Below are 20,067 nucleotides of genomic sequence, written 5' to 3'. Positions count from 1 at the left end.
ATTAATTAGACTCATTAGATTCGTCTCGCGATTTACAGACAAGTTTTATAATTATTTTTGTGAATAGTCTATGTTTAGTACTTTAAATATAGAAAAATGTCTTTTCAAAAACTTTACAGAGCGCAACCAAACACGGCCCTAGAACAACCCAGTGATATCCCTGGCAAGCATGTATCTTCAGCATACATCGTCTTACCTTCATTTGTATCCAAAATGAGCGATGACACCTAAATTGATGTCCACTGCCAATTTATCCCATTTTCTTCTTGATGATGTGGTAATAATTGCCACCTTGACTTGAAACATCATGTATAACATCACGTTCTTTGATAAAAATAATAAGTGTCCAACAGATGGAATCGCCATATTGGTTAGTGTTTAAAAGTAAATGACAATACTACTGGCTACACATGTTGTACAGCACAAGTGTATTGTGGTCTTGTTTGGTTCTATACTACTCCCACGAAAATTCATTTTCCGCCAACAGTTTTAACTGCCCTCGTTTTTAAATCAAATCAAAGACTTGCACTTTACCGTACAACTACAGCCAAAGAGGAGCCCCGCAACGTCACGCGCGAGTGCACGTAGCAAACCGCGTCCCGGAAAGGGGGAGAGAGAGAGAGAGAGAAATAAATACGAGGGGCAGGGCCCTCCTCCCCCTTCTTCTCTTCTCTACACCGATCACTCGCTGCTCCCCTCCCTCGCCGGAGCCCAGGGATGGCGGCAGCAGCTCCTCCCGCCGCCGCGATCGCGTGATGGAAGCCGACGCCGCCGCTCTCCGCCGATGGACGACGCTGGAAGGGCATCTGCTCCCGCGGCGGTGACAGTCTCCGCCACCGCCGCACCCGTGCATCCCCCGCCCTCCGCCACCGCCGCCGACACGCCCTCCCCCGACCCCTCCGCGCTCTATGGAGGTTAGGGCTTCATCTCCTCTCTCTGCTCGCGCTCGAGTTGTGGCGCGGTCCGGTGAATTGGGGTTTCGATGCATAATTCCCCGTGTAGGTTAAGCTCAGATGCTCTGTTTTTCCATATATTTTTCGTGGAATCACTGTCAGTACTATTTTGTTTTCCATAGATTGCTAATCCGAGTTACTTTAGCGGTGAAATCTCTCTGTTTAGGATGGTGCGGTGATCTTCGCGTCGGCTTGAAATTGGGCCGATTGTTTTTTTTTTCTCTAGCCGGGCGGCTACTAGTTCATAATGTTTCTACCTCTTCTCTAGTCTGTGTAGCATCCGGATTTAACGGATGCTTTGTTAGAATTTTGCTAATAAAACCACTGTAAGATATTGATGGTTTAGTTATTTTCTGGGGGTTATTTTTTTCACAAAGAGCGGTGCTGGCAAAATGTGGATAGTTTCATCGCTCGAAAAGACCTAAAGTGAAAATTTCACGTTGCACACTTGTTGATCTTAATATTCAAATTATACTGATTTCTAGTCAAGTTGTAAGTGTATGTGCAATGTTGGTTGCAGAGGGGATGTGGGAACAGATGGCCATGAACAGCGGTGCCACAATGCAACCTGGGCCATATCCTGAGCGGCAGGGTGAACCGGACTGCACCTACTATCTCAGGACTGGATTGTGTAGATTTGGCATGTGCTGCAGGTTCAATCATCCTCCGGATAGGAATCTGGTGAATATCTTCTTTTCCAAACTCTTTATGTGCCATGTTGTTGTGAATCACCAGATATTCTTCTATTATCTGGCATCTTTGTTCTGATGTACATGGGTAGCATTGTTAGGAACCAAGTGCGGTTTGGAAGAAATTTTGTCCAAGTACCAAATGTATTTTAGTTGCACCACTTAACAAAATGCAAGGAGCAATGTTTGAAAAGCAAAGCTGTGATGATGTGTCTTGATAAGGTTTTGTCTGAGGTGCTTATTAGTCTATGTGCAGTTTAAAGTTTCTGTCAATCTGCTAGTCCTGTGGTCTGTTGCAGATAAACATCGTGTGAATGTAATGCAGAAGAACTGTAGTTTAGCTTGCAGGATGTCCATATGATTATTTTCCCCTTGTGATCCATCCTTGCTTCTATTCTGTTCATATTATGGCGAGGTTGGTGCTATTTGTCCCATGTGACTTAGTATTTTCTGTTTGTATGGCAATCTGATCTTTGAAGCATAGTTTATGAGCTGTTGTCTGTGGCTGTCACCTTCACCCAATCTGCCAGAATAGCTCAATTCCATATTAACAAAGTTAACAGAACAGAGTCACCTATTTGTCTCATAGTTTGCTTTAGTTACTCCTGAGAGCTGTGATGTTGTGTTCTTTAGTGATGCTTTACACTGGGAGGTGCTGGTTGCTCCTTGTATTCCTTGTAAATTTACATTTTTCTTGAACTAATCGTTGTTTCTTTACTTCATATCCCATTTTTTTGTTCTCAAGTTAGGTTGAATCTGTTTAATTTTAGGCTATTGCCTCTGCCAGAATGAAGGGAGAATATCCTGAGAGATTGGGACAACCAGAATGCCAGGTAACTCCGAGTAACTAACTCCTCTGTCATTTAGAAACATGATTCAGTCATAAAAGTGTTACTTGTGGCAATGATTTTTCAGAAATGTGATTTATTCATTGAAGTTTTATATTTGTGTCGATCATTTTGTAATTGGCAGTGCTATATACTGATTGAATGGGTTGTGTTCTTCTTGTGGGATGATTTTAAGAAAATGCTTAGGTTATTAATTCACTTTCGATGAAAAAAGAAGCAGAGACAGGACTATAGTTTCAGACTATAGATCAAGGTTCTGGACCCTTGGTAATTCATGCAGCTAGAAAGAAACTTGGGCATAGTCTTCAGATTTCTGAACGATAATCTAGATTGTGATTGTACTCGTACATTAGACTTTTGGCTATTTCTGTTTGTCTTGACATTTCCCTGGGTCTATATCTTTGATCATTCAATCTACGAGTGCCTTAGGTTATGTACATGTTCAAGTTTGAAGCTGAAAATTGCTTAACATTTTTCCTGTAGTATTATCTGAAGACAGGAACATGCAAGTTTGGCCCTACATGCAAATTTCACCATCCCAGGGAAAAGGCTGGAATTGCAGGAAGGGTGCAGCTAAACACATTAGGATATCCACTCCGCCCGGTTCGTTCTTTTCTTGGGGGACAGTTATGCATCCTTCTTTTTCTATGTTTGTCTGTTTGCTGTACTGAAAAGAAGTTTGCTTTACTTTTGTAGAACGAAAAGGAGTGTGCATATTATTTAAAAACAGGACAGTGTAAATATGCGAATACTTGTAAATTCCACCATCCAGAACTTTTCAATGTGGTGCCTTCCTCACGTGGTTCTCCTATTTATCCTTCTGTACATTCATCTGCGAGCACTGGTCCTCAGTCCTATACTGGAACTATGGCAAGCTGGGCTTTTCCACGCGCTTCTTTTATCCCAAGCCCTAGATGGCAAAGTCCTTCAAATTATGCACCAATGATTGTACCTCAGGGTCTTGTTCAAGTGCCAAGCTGGAATTCATATCCTGTAAGTTCATTTGCTCTAGTGATGCAGTTTAATTTTACAATCATGGAGTATTCACGATTTTGCATTTATTAGCTCTGCTAATTTCCTTTAAAACTTTATTAAACATTCTCGAGAGATCCCCTAGGACAACAGGGAGTGCATAAGTATATTGTCTGGGTACCTAGTTAAACTCGTTTCTTCTACTTATTTGATCTCTTTCATTATTTGTGACACTGATTTTCTCATCTTACATAAATTAGGAAGCTAGTATTTAGGGTAGGTAGTTGCTGATTTGACTTGCCTCTAAAGTGCCAAATGCTATCTGTATCATCTTCTCAGGGTCAAATGCAGTCACCAGGGGCTCAACAAACCTATGGAACCTCTCAACAAGGCGAAGCTAGTACAGGAAACCAGGGAATGTTATCACCCTACAGATCCAGTTCATTTCCTGTGCCTCAATATGCTTTGCAGAGAGAGAATGTATTTCCTGAGAGACCTGACCAACCAGAATGCCAATATTACATGAAGACAGGAGATTGTAAATTCGGTGCAGTGTGCAAGTTCCATCATCCACGGGTTAGATCACTACCGCCTCCAGATTGTGTCTTAAGTCCAATGGGTCTTCCAATACGTCCTGTAAGTCATTAGCCACAACCCTGTACTGTTTCTGTTATATTTATCGTTTGTTTAGACTTTTTACTGCTTGGCAGTTCTGCAGTCTGAGAATTTTAAAACCGAAGATGTGCTGTGTGTGTATAAAGGGCTGACTTGTGGCAGATAAAGAAAATGAAAGACGTCTAGCACATGCTGTTTCTCATGATTGCAGTGGCATGATTTCTGCTAATGATGTCTGATTTACTCCATTCTTCTAGCAATAAATGCACACTAGTAAAGAAGCTGAAGACACAGATTCAAGATACCATTTTTGGACCATTCGTGATATCTGTCGGTTGAGTACTGTTTTGTCATAAAGAACTTTTGAGGGTTTAGCCATTAAGCCCACTATTTTACACGAGCGTCATTGTTTATGCCTGCAGTGAATAGAGCATTGTTAAAAGTTAATAATTTGTTAGGACAGGTATTAAGTATCTCTGTTTACTCATCTGGTAGCATACAAGTTATTTATTGAGCAGTGGGTATACTGATGTCTGCTTACATATAGAGACTGATCATGTTTAGCCTTTAACTAGACCTTTTGGTGCACTTGCATGGTCTACTTCCTTTGATAACACCATCCTATGTTTATTTTTCCAGGGTGAAGAACTGTGCAAATTCTATTCGCGTTATGGCATCTGTAAGTTCGGAGCCAACTGTAAGTTTGATCATCCAATGGCTACTCCAATGGGAGTCTACGCTTACGGTTTCTCAGCCTCAGCTTCTGCATCCGCATCAACTAATGTACCTATGGCCCGACGCCTTCTGGGATCCCCTTCTGGTTCTGGATACACATCCTAGATGACATTTGTTTTCAGTTGACCTACTTTGATGTATAAAATCCACCGCGCTGTCTCAGGCGCTGTGAATGTTTCTCCTAACTCCCTGCCGGAATCAAGTCCTGTAAATTGAGTTGCTACTGGAGATGTACAGCCCCCTTTTTTTTGTGTTAATCCAGATCTTTTGGGAGGACCGCAATCTGAATAGTTTTTTTCGCGAACGTGCCTGAGCACGTATTTCATTAAGAGAGAAGCAAAACGACCGTTACAAACCTTACTAGGCAGATGCTATTAAGGCGATTACAATGCACCACCAAGCAAGTGGCAGGCGACCCCAACATAGAACAAGAGCCGCAAGAAGAACAGGGGAGGGAAACTCACACGAACCCGCGAACCCAGGCACGACCAAACTCCTAAGCCTGCTAAAGATACACCATCGTCACGAGAGCAAACAGTCTCCAAACTCGAAGGTGGCAAAGCATCCACCGACGAACCAACCAAGGTGGCAAAGCATCCACTGAAGCGATCAACAGCCAGCTCGACGACGGCGGCAAAGCTTCCGCCAGAGAAGAGGAGCGGCAAAGCATCCGCTACCGAAGAAGGGCGGCAAAGCATCCGCCAAAAGACAACCTGCACAGAAGCAACTCGGACGAGGTGGACGAGATAAGGCGAAGCCAGGCACAGAAGCAGGAGCTCCCCGAGGAGAGCCGACGACCACCACCAGGACCAGGCGACACCGATTCCATCGGCAACCAGCATGGCTTCCAAGACGACGCCTCCAATGAGGGAGCGACGCCATAGGCGCCGTCGTCGTCCGACCAACGTGGTCAAGGTTTTCACCTGAAGAGCACACCGGAGAGGAGGGAAATGGGGAACGAATGATGCCTTCAAGAAGGTAAACGGCGCCCGAGGGCGTCGCCGTCTCGGCCCGCAAGCAGGCCCTAGGCTTTCGCCTTCGCCCACTCCCTCCTCGGAACCGAAGAAACCGCCGAAACGCCTGGGCAGGGCACCCATCCCACCAAGTGGCAGAAGGGAGCAAGGGACCGCCGGAGAAGGCGCGGCCGCACACCCTACCGCCAGGAGGCGGCGGCACACCAAGCCACACCCCGACCAGACGGGGCAGAATGCGGCGGGATGCCCCGGCAAGGTGGAGCAGCGTAGCGCCCGACGGGCCGGCCACCGCCACCAGCTGCCACCAGGGGCAAATCCCTACGACGTCCACGAGGGAGAGGGGCCGAAGGGCGCCCCGGCGAGTGGGAGGGGGGCTCCAACGGCCAAGCCCGCGACGCCACCAAACGGAACCGAAGTCTGCGCCGGCAGCGCCACCAGCGGCCGCAAGGAGGGCCACCAGTGCCCGCGCCCGCAAGCCCCAGCAGCGCCGCCGCGACGACGAGGGGGGCACCATCAGCCACAAGCCGGTCGCAGGCCGCGGGCCCCGACGAGGGAGGGCCGACCCCGTCCAGCCCCGCCGCAGGGGCCTAGATCCACCCCGGGGACGCCCAGATCCGGTGAAGGGGACACCGGATCCGGTCCCCGGCGGCCGGCGGCGGCGCACGGCCGGGTTCGAGAATCCGGGGGAAAAGAGCGAGGGAGGGAGGGAGGAAAAGGGAGAGGGAAGGCAAGCCGAGCTGACTTTAGCTCAACTGCCGGCCGCCGCCGCCGCCCGGCCGGGCGCCGGCGGCGGCCACCGAAGGCGGCCTTGGGGAGGGAGCGAGAGGGGCGGCGCGGCGGCGCCCCTCGAGTCGCAAGAGACGACGAGGGGGGGGGGGGCAACCAGTAATTTGAATAATCTTTAAAGGAAGACTTGAACAGTTCCAGTGTTCAGGTGCCTGCACTATTTGACTCTACTGCACTATTTACCTGTTTGCGAGGTAGGAAATGCTCCAAATTGAAGGAGCTGAAGCCTGGAGGCGATGATTCTTCTGCAGTACAAATTATATCATCGCATGGATTTAGGCCCTGTTTGTTTACAAGCAAGATTATATAATCTAGCTTATAGGTGATGAGTTATATAATCTAGATTATTATAAATTTGAGAGAAATAATCTGAGCTGTTTTGCAACATAGATTGTTTGAGGTCTAGATTACTATAATTGAAACAAGCATGTTTTCAGCAGCTTATGGATTATTATAATCTAGAGGTGTAGATTATATAATCTGATGAATAAGCTGGAGTGTCTGTTTCCTTGTGAGATTATTTTTCGGATTTTAAGCTGGATTATTTAATCTAATGGGCAAACAAACAGGGCCTTTATCTGAGACCTGCATTTGTGGGCTTTAGCAACAGTAGCCAGATATTGCTGTGAATGTTGATTTGCTGCTTTGAGCAAATATCCCTACAGGCAACAGCAAGAGTGAGAGGCTCGAAAGTGATTCACTGCTGAACCTGAAGCATCCTATCGACATCCTCAGCATCGAGACCTCAAACCACACAGACAAGATAAAATGGAGATCAAAAGTGAACCCAAGATCGCCCGTCGCATCGCAACCATTATTTCGCACACATGGACTCTGATGTAAGCACCCCCTCCAATCCAAGGGTCCAACAACCGAGATTTATGTGGTCATGAGAAGGCGCCTAGCCTGGTCCGACCGCATTTCTTGTGGTCAGGCGAGCTTAAGCAGTTGCCTCAAAACTATGGTCATCGTGTCATGTGCGGACTCCGTATTTTGCACAGACATCGCAGTTGTTTCACGGCATGTCTCTGGTAATTTCTCTGTTTCGTTTCTGTCATCATCTTGGTCCCGCGTTCAGGTTGCTGTACATCGAGGCGTGGCATTAGACTGGATCACTGGACTGGCAGACCAACCTGCTGGTAAAATCTAACGGACTGTCATTCTGTCAAGATTCTCGAGATCGGCCATCGGATCTTGATCGGTGTTCAGGACCCGACAGGTTTACTCCATCAGGCACACGCGCGTACCAGCGCTGCGACTGGTGGATCCGCTCCATCTGATAGCACTAGCACCACTAGCAGTTGGGTTGCCGTCAACCAAAACAATTCAGGAACCTCCCGCATTGCATCCTACTCCTACTGCAATGTCACCCAACCACGTTGCTGATTGCTGAAACCTATGCTGGATCGTGGATCCCCTCGTTGAGCGTTAACACCTGAACTAAGGGCATGTACAACCCAGAGGCAGACCATCGTCTCTAAGAGATCAAAATCTCATATACAGACGGTTAAAAAGATGGATGGTACAGCTCATAGACAGGAGACCGTCTCTAAGCAGTTTAATGCTTTGCATGTAGTCAATACGTACACTGGTGTGACTTGTGAGAGAAAGTGAGGACATAAAATCCATGCGCCGTCGAGTCATCATACAACGCTGCTGGAGCTGGTGTCTCAGCCTTGGGCCACGGTCCTTTCCCGTCGCCTCATGAGACGACGAGCCCTCCGTCTCCATGGATCGGCGGGGCTCTATTTGCAAAAAGTGCATCACGGAGACGGCTTGAAAAGACCCGTTGTACGTGCCCTAAGGAGACACGTCGATCGAGCGCCCTTTTTTACGGGTCAGGTCAGCCCTCCGGTAAACTGCTCCCTCTCCTGTCCGCCAAAACGCCACCGCACCGTCGCAACGCAGCAGCCCAACCATGACGCCATCCCATGCGTGTGCGAACGGGAGGTGTTTGTTTTCCAAATCCAAATCTCCCATCCCGAGCCGCGGCCTCGCTCTCCCCGAAAAGAAGCCGAGGCGCCCCGCGCCCTCGCCTTTTCACATCCTCACTTCACTTCATCCGGTCATCCCCCAGCTTAGCTTCCCCTTTCCTGATCGCCTGATCCCTCCCAGGGTTTGAAATTTCGGCGAAATTTCGCCGAAATTCGGCGAAAAATTTCGTTTTCGCTACTTACCGGGAAAAAAAATTTCGGTATTTTTCGGAAAATTTCGTTTGAAAATTCAAAATTCAAAAAATTTCGGCCAAAAGTCACCGAAATTCGCCGAAATTTACCGAAATTTCGGAACGAAATTTCGTTTCCGCTAATCACCGGGATTTGCAACGAAAACGAAATGGTTAACCCTGATCCCTCCAGTCCAACCCCTTTCCGCCACCTCCTCCAGCTCCTCTCTCCCCCCCTCGCCCGCATTCCCTTCCTCCTCCATCCATCCACCCGCCCCACTGCAACCGCACGCACGCGCGCACGCCTCCTCATCCCAGGCCAAAACCCTAGCCGAGAAGCCATGCCCAGGCTCCTGCCTCTCCTCGTCTTGCTGCTCGTCTCGTCGGCCGCGGCCTCCAGCGGCTCCCAGGTACGTCGGCGTCTCCAACCGGCCAACCCCCGCTGAATCTAGCTTGGATTTGCTGCAATTCCGCTGACATTGTGCCTCCCCTCGCGGCGCAGGCGCAGGGAGCGGGGTCCGGGGCGCCGTCTCGGCGGGGCCTGGTGCCGGTGGCCCCGTCGGAGGCGGAGCTGGGCGCGATGGCGCTCGGCCTTAACGACACGCGGCGGCGGCTCGGGGGCAGCTTCCAGCTCTGCGCGCCCTGCACCTGCTGCGGCGGGGACAGGCACACCTGCGTCCTCTCGCCCTGCTGCTACGCCATCAACTGCAACATCCCCAACCGCCCCTTCGGGTACTGCTCCTTCATGCCCAAGTCCTGCGACTGCCTCGGATGCAACCTCTGAGGCGGCGGCGGCTGTCCGCGGGATTCATTCAATTGGTCAGAGTAAGAGTAAGAGAGTGGGGTAGTGAGGAATATGTATAAATTCCCCACCTGCTTAGTTAAGTGGCGATTGCTATTACTTCTAGCTAGTATTTTGCTGTGATCATTACTACGTTGTGTAGCTGCTACACTCGATTTGGTTGAAGAAAAAAAAAGAAGGGGTTGGATTCATTTGGAGATCACTGCTAGGGTTTTCTTCAGTATTCTTGGTCCTCTGCCTGTGGGATTTTGTTTATCCCTTTCCACACATGGATGTCTGATTAGGATACTACTTGTTGATAGTGGCTAGTTGATAGCTGGAATAATGGTTGTTTAGGTGTGGGGATTTAGTGCCTTCAGCCTTGTAGTGGATGCCATCTCTTGCATCTCAATCGTGTCATGGAATGTGATAGCTCATCAAATCGTGGCAACTCTTTTTCATAGTGACTGGATCGGCCAGACCTTATTTATCTGCTCATCTATTGTATCTGTTCCTCCTTTTCACTTTTGTCTTCACAAAATATTTGACAGATCCAACATTCTGATAATTAATAGTGAGTGCTTACCTTGTCTTATGGCTACACTATATGCTAATAAGTTATGCTTCAGAAATCGTGTTCTCTTCACTGATTTAGCAATTTTGAAATATCTGGGATATTTACAACTCATGTTCTTATTATTGTCCATCAATAATACACGCAAATTAAATATTATTCTTGTGCTTTACGTCTCACTGGTCCAAATTTATCCTACTATTACACAACTTTAAATTTATGTTCCTTGCCAATTTGTTAAAAAAAAACTGAATAATGCCCTGCGCATTTCAAATTGGTCGTAAGTTTAGCTATAGATTTTGTTTTGCTAGTGAAGCTTAATTATTTATGTAACTTGCATCATGACTCCTCGTGTTGCAATGCACCTCCATTCCTGTGGAGGATGTCTAATTTCCCATGTAGCAAAAGTACACATGCATAAACATTCATCTTATGTCCATGCTTCAAAGACGACTCAGAAAATTCTCTTTTGCTTGAACTTATGTTGTCAAAATTTCTGTACTGAATGCATTGTTTTTTCTTCCCCAAAGAAAAGATTTCATTCAGCTAACTCCAGTGTCAATATGTGGCTAGAACTCAGAAATCCGTTTTCTTGATGAAAATGTGTATTTCCACACTGTAATATTCTTTTCCCGAAAAAAAGAGCATCTTCAGGATGTTCGAGTTATTTAAATGCAGAAACATGCCAAAGGGTAAAAGGTAGTGCCTAAGTTGTGCATAGGTGATGTTTGAGTCGCCGAAGAAATGATTAGCTCATGTGCAAATCTTTCCAGAGTAATCAAGATACAACTTTTCCTCTGATATCTGATTGCTAGCTGAAGGGCGGGCCTGGTGCAGCGATAGAGCCTACCGTATGTAACCGGAAGGTCCCGGGTTCGAGCCCCAGCCTCTACACATTTGTGTGGGTAAGGCTTGGGGCTTAAAGACAACCCTTCCCCAGACCCCGCACAGTGTGGGAAGCCTACGGCACTGGGTACGTCCTTTATCTGATTGCTGGCTGCAGAAGTACTCAAAACTTGAATCTTACTTTACCACCGCTACTCTTCCTGTTGCCACTCCTGCATCCAATCTTGTTCAGAATACAACAGGTTCAGCTTAAGGCTCATGATTACATAATGACTTTTCAGCTGCCAAAGTGACAAATCTATTTATGATGGATATCATCTCATTCCCAAATCTATTTTATCTTCCCATTCACATGGAGTAACCTACTAACCTGTAAGCCAATAATGTGCATGGTGCCTGTGGGTAAATTGTATTTTGATGCTACAGAAACGTGTCTTTGTTCTGTATATATATGCAGTTGTTTGTATCAGGTGACACCTATATGTTTTGAGATGAATGCCGTGACAAAATTTCTCCAAAATTAACAGCCGTGACATGTAAATATAAATATGGTGGGAGAAATGATACAGTGCATGGAGAAATGATTAAGCGTGCTATGTTCCCTGTGGGACAGAGTGGCAGTAGCATTTCCATGTGCACAGGGCATCGACGGAACCTGGAGACAGTGCCGATGGATGCTAGTTGGATTCATCGCTCAGTTTTGACTCCTGATCTCTCGTGCTTGATGTGTTCTCGTGCCTGGTCCAGCTGCCTGCCTGGCATTGTTGACGTTGCCGTCGCACAGGCTACCCAGATGCTCATCGCAGAATCACGATTCAGGAATCAAGCCTGTGGCAGCTGTGCTCGATTCGCCGCAAGTTTCGGTTGTGCAAAGGCCTGTACCTGTAGGTCATGTATGTCATGCAGTACTCGTCATCAGCTAATCAACACAAAACAGAGGTGTTGCAAACCCTGATCAAGTACGGATCCCGAATTTCTTCAGGAAGGAATTTCCGAGGGAGCACGCTGATGAATTTCAGCCTAGATGACTGAAATGCGTATACAAAGGAATGGATTCCGTCGTATTCAGGCCATGTTTAGTTCTCAAAAAATTTCAAAATTTCATGTCACATTGAATTTTTGGACACATGCATGGAGCATTAAATGTAGTTTAAAAAATAATCAATTGCATAATTTAGTTGTAAATGATGAGATGAATCTTTTGAGCCTAATTAATCCATGATTGGACACTAATTATCAAATAAAAACGAAGTGCTACAGTAGCCGAATCCAAAAAAACGCTAACTAAACACACCCTCAGTAAGTTGTCGCCCGTCTGTCAGTGATCCTAATAACAGACTAAAGATAACGGCCGCTAAGCTTGTTGAAGTTGAACTGCAAACAGGAGAGTAGAGGACCACGACGAACTCTGCCACATCATTCACCATAAAAGCTATTTACATTGCTGTAGTCCGAGACAGCCAACACATTACGGACAACATATACTCCGAAGCCTCAACAAAGTTCAGATCTGTAGCAGTATCTGCCTGACTGCTTCAAGTGGTAAAGTGAAAAAAAAAACAGAGAAAAGAACAGAAAAGGTCACTTGGTAGCCAAACCCTCAACTATCTAGAATCCTGATATAATTCAGGATGGCATACATCACACCGCAATGCAGGGGCAAACAAAATGATTATAGTCCTCATGCCCATGGATGAATACCAAAAACAAAAACAAATATCAGCATTAAACTGTTTATTTAAAACTCGTAAGCTAAATACTCCAGCCTGTATCAGTTCTTATCCAATCTACACACAAAGATGGCAACCCTTCGCAGCAAGCTCACGCAAGATGCCCTGAACACATTTGATCTGTAATCTTTCATGTTGATTTTTTTTTTGCTTTTTTCTGTTTCTATTTATTTATCGAAGCCATTCTGCAAATAAAATCCCAGGGAGAATAAGAGAGAGGGGCAAGGAAGACAGCACCAACCCACAAAGCTTTGAGGAGACATAGTAGATTCCACCAAAACAGCAACTCTTTGTTCATCGTCTCCACACACAAAACCAGATGCACATAACCATCAAAACATCCATTTTGGGGAAGAGTGAACAATGCTCTGCCGAGGTTTTGTGGGTTGTTGCTGTTCCATGGAGTTCCTCTTCTTCATAGCTGAGGAGACCGTTGGGCTTAAATAGTCGTGATTCCTCTGTGGTAGAGCTGTGTTCTGCGAGTGTGTCTTCCGCACAGGGATCAGCGTATGCTGCTTTCTCAATGTTCCATTTTGCATTGATGATGTTCTTGGAGAGCTCCACCTGCTGTAGGTGACGCAGCTCTGGCTCCTCCCCACATGCTTTTCCCTGGGGCTTGGGATGTTCCTGCTTTCCATGGTTTCAGCTGAGTACATTGTTTCCTCTTCGCTGCTATAATGATCATGACCTCTATACTCCAGTATCTCAACAGGTGACGAGCTTGACTGCCCCTCACTGCTGCAATCCTCGCGCCGAAGAGCTACTGGAGGGTCCCGACACTCAGCCTCACTATTACGGTGCCACATCAGCCCTGATGGGAAACCATTGTCTTTCGACCGATTTTTAGGCTTGGATGTTTCAACATTGTTCTCATCAGAAAGCATTTGCTTCAGAGGCAGTGGTAGAAAGATAGTATTTGGAGCCCTGGGTGGGAAGTTGATGTCCAAGAGTTGACCTGGTGCAGCATCCTTCTGAGCCTGGCAAGGCCTTGGCGACTCATAGATTTCTGGTGTTGCAATCCCCTGTTCACTGCTAGTGCGCAGATCAACTAGAGGATTTGCTTCATGTGAAATCCTTGCAGTGGCCAAGCTTCCTGATGCCTGCTGATATTTAGGCTTTGAACAAACAGAGGCATCATCATTCTCGTCTTCAGGCTTGAACACATGACGACGAGTAAAAGAGGTGCTTGAGTGATCACTCCTGCTGGACATCAGCCGAACAAGAGGTAACTTTGGCTTGCTAACCTCATCCAAGTTGCCCTGCCAATGCTGATACAACCAATCGCAAACCACGGATATGGGGATCCCAAATTGCATTGGGTGATCCTTCTTCCACGAATGTGATGAGGATGAGGATGCCGAGGATGATCTTGCGGTGGGAGAAGACGACGCCAACTTCATTGGATCACAAATCATGAAAGCTAGCTTCCCTTGGGCATCAAAACCGGCAGATCCAGGGCACCATGTCACCCCATTGGTTGCGAGCTTAATGAGATTGTCTGTGCCAATAACTACTTTGCCCTCACCAATGACCAGTTCCTTTTTCCCTGTATGTCCCAGTAGGTACACAGCACTTCCATGATCTAGGCTTGGTTTGCAGCTTGTTTTCAAATAGTGAGGCTGCTGGCTCTGCAAAGTTGAGTCACCCTCTGTGTAATCCAGACCCACTATTGTAAGGTCAAGAATTGAGCTTGTAATGAAGAATCTGCACAGAAAGAAAACCATTTCAGAGAGAAAGTAACGCTGGATACATAAACAACAAATATTGGGAAGGCCGTAATGAAGAATTTTATTCAGGAAAAAACAACGAATACAGATAAAACGTGCACTTTTCAGACCCAGTTTCTGACTGAGGAGCGAAGTTCACCTGAGGTGACATAAATGTAAAAACAGGTCGCTTTGCTTTGAACTTTTTATGATCCAAGGTTGTTGGTTGCTGCTACTTTTTCATCATGAACCACTTATTGTTTGTTGGTATCATAACTCATATATTTTCTTGGATAGCCTCAAAAGCCTTTTCAAAGGAATAAAAACAAAATTTAAACAGTACTACACTAAGCAAAAAAACAAGAAAGATCTGTGCAACCTTCTCCAAAATACCAGGGGCGGTTGCCACAACTAAAAGGCATCATTTACACTGCTCGAGCTTTGTGAGCAATGAACACCTGCTTGAGGTGTAGCTCCTGCCACTATCAATACAGCGACGATTGCTAGTACCAACTACCCAACAGAAACCCCACAATTCAGAAGCAATTCCCTTTCCTAATCAGCCGCATTACTGCTAATCATGAGCACTAGCAACAGCTCGCCCACCACCACCGACAAATCCAGGAATGCCGCCGCGAGGGGACCCGCTCCGCACAGCAACTGGTCATGCCTGCTCGGCCGCAGGCGGAGCGGGCAGATCTGCAATCACTGCCAGAGCCAGATAACCACAGGCTCCGATCCCACACAAGCGCAAGCGCAAGCAATCCTAGAGAAGTTGCAGCAGTTTGGATGGCGTCAGGAGGTGGAAGAAGACTTTCAACCTGTGAGGCTCGAGTCTGGCGACGAGGCGGCCGTGTCCGAGCCGCGCCTCGGCGTCCTCGGCGGCGGCCGCCGAGGGCAGGTTGCCGTGCGTGGTGAGCAGCAGGTTCCGGTGGATCAGGAGCCCGCTCCCGCTGTCGCTCCCCAGCCCATTGACCTCCGCCAGCGCGGGGGACCTCGCGGAGAAGATCGCCGCCTTGACCCGCTCCGACCGCCCCCCGTCGTCGCCGCCGCCGGAGCAGAAGCACCACCCCGCGCCCTCCCTCCACACCCACATCACTCTCCTCCCGCGCCCCCACGGAGACGGACCCGAGCCGAGCCCCGCAGCTAGCTACCGTTGCAGCGGCGGCCCCACTGCCCCTCGCCGCATTCCCCTGCGCTGCGGTGCGGCGGAAGCTGGTCGCTAGCCCCCGTCCGCGGTCCGCCTCGGGCCTTCGGCACGGAGGCTTCCACTGGCTGCTGTATTGTTTTGTTTTCTTCTCCATCGGGACTGAGGCTGGGTTCGTATTAAAGGGCTGTTTGGTGTAGTGCAAGCTATTTTAACCAACTTTGACTAATAATTAGAGATATTAAATAAAAATATTTTATAAAACTAATTTCATAACTCCTGTGCTATTTTGCAAGACGAATCTAATTAGACATCTGACCGCGCGATTAGAGGATTGTACTGTAGAATTACTGTAGCCAATCATCGATTAATTATCATTATTAGATTTGTCGCGAAAAATTACACTCATTAATAAAAAGATTTTACAAATAAACTTTGTTTAATACTTCATGCATTGAAGATTCCCTAGTAGCGCTAGTTGGCTAGGAGCATCCAAATAGGATCTAAGAGCATCTCTAGCAGTTTGGCAAATCGAGTTGTCATCTTTGATTTTTGGCAAAAATGTTAAAAATACCCCTCCAACAGTTTGGCAAAAGATTTGGCAATTTTTGGCAACTTGTGAAAAACCAGCCTCCAGCGCGTAAATATACGCGCGCGGCGCGCGGTTGGCATCGTTGTTTCTAGTCAGGTGGGAGGGTGAAAAAAGAAATAAATAACAGAGAAGGGTTCCTGATTTAAGTTTTTAAGAGGTGGAAGGGCATAAATATAATTTTGTTTCTCTCTCAGGGTTTCTGATGTAAGTTAGATCTGAATTTGGCAAGTGAATTATGACAAACTGTTGGAGATAAGCTCTTTTTTTACTTGGCATATCTTTTTAGAAGTTGGTAAAATACAAAATATGCCAAGTAAAATATGGCAACCTCTTGGAGATGCTCTGAACTGCTGACCGCACTGACGCCTCCTGCGGCGGGATCAGCCACCCCTCGCAACCTAACTATACCCAATGACGTGTGGGTCCATGTTAACAGAAGCCCCACATGTCGGTGAGCGTATGAGCAGGAGGCGGCGGAGCGGAGGTGAAATTAGTGGGCCTTAATTAGGGAGTGGCGCAGCGAAACTGCGGTTTCGTTTTCGGGTGGGAAGTAGCTGGGGGGGCCGCCTCCGCTCCGCTCACCGACAGGTTGTAACGGCGCGTGACGGTGACAAGTGGGACCATGGGCGGCTCCCCGCGGCGCTGAGCGGTGGGGTCTCGGTGAGTGCGCGGCTTCGGCCTTGTTTTCGCTTAGCTTGTAATCTAAGCGTGGCCGAGAGAAACGAAGATTTTCTCGCTTCTCGATTCTTGTTTCTCGTCGTTCAAATCTCTAAAGCGGATTACCAGAGAAGCGAAAATAATCGAGATGTTTGGTGGAATTATCACTTATTTCCACCGATAAACTGATTATAATCGGAAACACAGGGCCTTCATCCGGTCACGCGACCGGTCGCGTCTGCGCCTCCCGGCGTAACATGCCTGTAATGATCAGAGCATGATATTTGGGCTGGTTCAGCGGGAAGTCAGCCAGTTTGGGTTCTTTTGGCAGATTAATAAATATAAATCACGCTGCATAGTTGCTCTCCTTTTGACACGAGGCTTCGACACAGATAAAAGTTATTATATATATATAATGACCCCGTTTGGTTTGCAGCGTATTAGTAAATAGTGACAGTTTGACCGCTAATTACGGTGCCAAATAAAGTCAGTTTACAAAACCAACTTCAGAACCCCGCGCTAGTGACCCTGAAGAATCTAATAAGACCTTTGACGCGTGATTAGAGGATAGTTACTGTAGCACCACTGTAGCACAACATCGATTAATTACCATCATTAGATTCGTCGCGAAAAATTACACTCATCTCTGAAAAAGTTTTATAAATAGACTTTATTTGGTCTTCCATGCGGAGACCAGAAGAGACGTGCTAGGAATCTAGCGCGCGAACAGGCCAATGAAGCATCACGTTTAGCTGGTTTTAGCCGCTCGAAATGATTTCGGTACTTGAACATGGCCGTATAGGGCATGCGTTCATGCCAATGCCGTCATGCCATCTACTAGTACTCGTAATGCTGAGGCAGTCCATGCTTGTACTTGCGAACAAAGATGCCAGCACGGCACGTGGAATTTGCAAGGAAAACGGGTGTCCCCCGTGCCCCCAACGATCCACGCACTGACGCACAGTTGTTTACCGGTACACTGGCATCAGAGCGCACAAGGACACGAGGGACCGAGACCAACCAGGGCTGTGTTCTCTTCTCCAAATTTTCCATCACATCAAAATATTAAATATAGCAAATAATTCATGAATAGAGTACTAAATGTAGGTAAATAAAAAAACTAATCACATTAAAAAAATTCATGCATGGAGACGAATCTTTTGAGCCTAGTTAGTCTATAGTAAAATAATATTTACCACGAACAAACAAAAAATATTATAATATACTATAGTATCCGATGTGACTTTTTTTACCAATTTTTCGCGGATCTTAACCCACCCCAGAGGGGGCGCATGCAGGCACTGCAAACCATCATGTCTCACGGAGGCTGCAGTAAACGCCGGCAAAGCGAGGTGGATTCGTCCGCGGCCGTGCGTCCCTGCTCTGTAAAGACGAGGCCGTTCGCGCGCCATCTTATATTCTTATCGTGTGGCCGTCCCTGATCGCATTCAAAGTTGGCTGCGCCGCCTTTTCTCGCCTGCATCTTTTTCCATCCGTGCAAGGTGCAAGAAACCGAGCAACTGACGTTCTGACCAATCAGCCAATAGCTTCCTCGCAGAGAAAAAAAGACCAATTATTACCTGTTTAATCTCGTGAACTAGCTGGAGGTGATAGCCAGGATGCTCTACGAGTACGGTGTACCCTCTGGAAATGAGAGAGGCAATACATTGATAACCTGCAGGCGACAACAAACGGCGTACCCGTACTGCACGTACGCAAGTATACGTGGTACATTAATCCCTCTCCTAGATCAGTCGGTTGCCCTTGATTTTTAAATTTTAACCAAAGCAGGAGACCTGAATTCGTTTCAGTTAATAAGGAGTTCGGCTGAGGACAATAATACTAGGGATGAAAGTGGTAATCTGAACTGTTAGAACAAATTTAATATTTTAAAATAGATATGTATAAAATTGGATGGTGATCATTTCTTACATTATCAAGCACATTATTACAAATAAGAATAAAATTTTGCATAAATTATTTTATGCATTATTTGCTCCCTACAACAACAAAAAGTGAAAAAATACCGAATTTGTTTCCGAATCCATACCGAATTTTATATCTATCATTTGAGAAAATATAGGATGAATTTGAGGTTTACCTTTTATGAATCTTTACAAGCTCAATGCTCAAAACAAGAATACAAATTTGTATACAAGATTCTATATCCTATTTATTCGCAATCAAAGAAAAACGACCAAAAAACTGATTACCGAATAATTACCGTTTCCGACCGTTTTCAACCCTAAATAATACACTGAACACTACCGACAATGATCAGCACGGCTTAGATATACGGAGCTTGAACCGTTTGTCGAGTAATCAGGCGCTGGCCGTATATGATCTGCACTACTCGCTCTTGCTTTTCTTTCACCATCGGTGGGGAGGATCTACCTATACTGGAGTTGTTCCTAACTATTAAGAAGCTATATAATTTTTAATAATTATTTTTCACACAAAGCTACGTAGGGATGAAAGCGGGAACGGGAAAATCCCGTACGGACCGACACCGTATCCCGATTTTCCCGATCGAATGCCGTATTTTCGGGGGGGATTCGGGAAAATTCAGCGAAATCGGTTGGGGACTTTTCCCGACCGAATTAGCGGATCTCGTTTTTAACTCGGTATTTTCCCGCGGTATTCCCGAATTACAACAGCCCACACCAGCCAAAGCCATCGCACCTCACGGCCCAAGGCCCATTCGTGCGCCCACCCTCCACCAAACCTTAACCTCCCGAGTCCCACCCTCCCAGGCTCACTCATCCCTCCGACACCCAGCCGCGGTGCCGCACGCCCCCATCCCCATCGCGCCTCCCCCCTCGCGCAGTCGCGCGCCCGCGCCGCACGCCCGCACGACACCTAGCCTCGGCGCCGCCCGCCCCCATCGCGCCCTCTCCCACTCCGACCGCCGGTGGACGGTGGTGCACCACCTGACCGGCCTCGGCGCCCCTCCTGTCCTCCCTCCGACCTTCTCGCTCGGTCGCGCGCCCGATTTCCCCGGCACGGCTGCGCCCTGTCGCCCTCCACCTGCCGCCGGCAGGACCAAGAGCCCAGGAGCAAAGGAGCCAGCTCGTCACCTCGGAGGCCCAGATCCAACACAGCAGCACCTCCTCGCCAAAGCGCGCGCCACGGCCGAGTCCTTGCCGCCCTGTGCCCCTGTCCCTGGCGCTCAGGATGTCAGGACCCATGAAGCTGTGGACCGAACAAGGGCCATCTTCCGGTTCAACTTCTGCATCGTCCGCCACAAGGCGTCTCTTCCTGGAGCCGGCGCCGCCGGTGAACAGCAGCACTCTAGCTC

At 47.3% G+C, this 20,067-nt stretch overlaps 3 protein-coding genes across 3 annotated transcripts; 2 read left to right on the top strand and 1 right to left on the bottom strand.

The window, feature by feature from the left end:
* The first annotated feature begins 665 nt into the window (after positions 1-665).
* On the top strand, positions 666-5,096 carry LOC120673590 (zinc finger CCCH domain-containing protein 12-like). The gene is made up of 7 exons (XM_039954510.1): positions 666-914; positions 1,474-1,634; positions 2,413-2,475; positions 2,974-3,093; positions 3,187-3,483; positions 3,802-4,098; positions 4,717-5,096. The coding sequence occupies exons 1-7, from the start codon at positions 785-787 to the stop codon at positions 4,915-4,917; spliced, it is 1,269 nt and encodes a 422-aa protein (XP_039810444.1). The 5' UTR covers positions 666-784; the 3' UTR covers positions 4,918-5,096.
* A 3,825-nt stretch (positions 5,097-8,921) lies between these two features.
* On the top strand, positions 8,922-10,085 carry LOC120676611. The gene is made up of 2 exons (XM_039957925.1): positions 8,922-9,146; positions 9,239-10,085. Exons 1-2 carry the CDS (start codon positions 9,078-9,080, stop codon positions 9,518-9,520), a joined length of 351 nt encoding a protein of 116 aa, XP_039813859.1. The 5' UTR covers positions 8,922-9,077; the 3' UTR covers positions 9,521-10,085.
* A 2,241-nt stretch (positions 10,086-12,326) lies between these two features.
* LOC120673789 lies at positions 12,327-15,676 on the bottom strand. Its single transcript, XM_039954794.1, has 2 exons — positions 15,195-15,676; positions 12,327-14,371 (listed from the first exon to the last, which is right to left on the bottom strand). The coding sequence occupies exons 1-2, from the start codon at positions 15,467-15,469 to the stop codon at positions 13,000-13,002; spliced, it is 1,647 nt and encodes a 548-aa protein (XP_039810728.1). The 5' UTR covers positions 15,470-15,676; the 3' UTR covers positions 12,327-12,999.
* Between the last annotated feature and the right edge of the window lie 4,391 nt (positions 15,677-20,067).

Source organism: Panicum virgatum, chromosome 5N (assembly GCF_016808335.1).
Source record: "Panicum virgatum strain AP13 chromosome 5N, P.virgatum_v5, whole genome shotgun sequence".
NCBI classification, from domain to species: Eukaryota; Viridiplantae; Streptophyta; class Magnoliopsida; order Poales; family Poaceae; genus Panicum; species Panicum virgatum.
The sequence above is the reverse complement of the archived record's forward strand: the minus strand, read 5'-3'. Positions and strand labels throughout refer to the sequence as shown.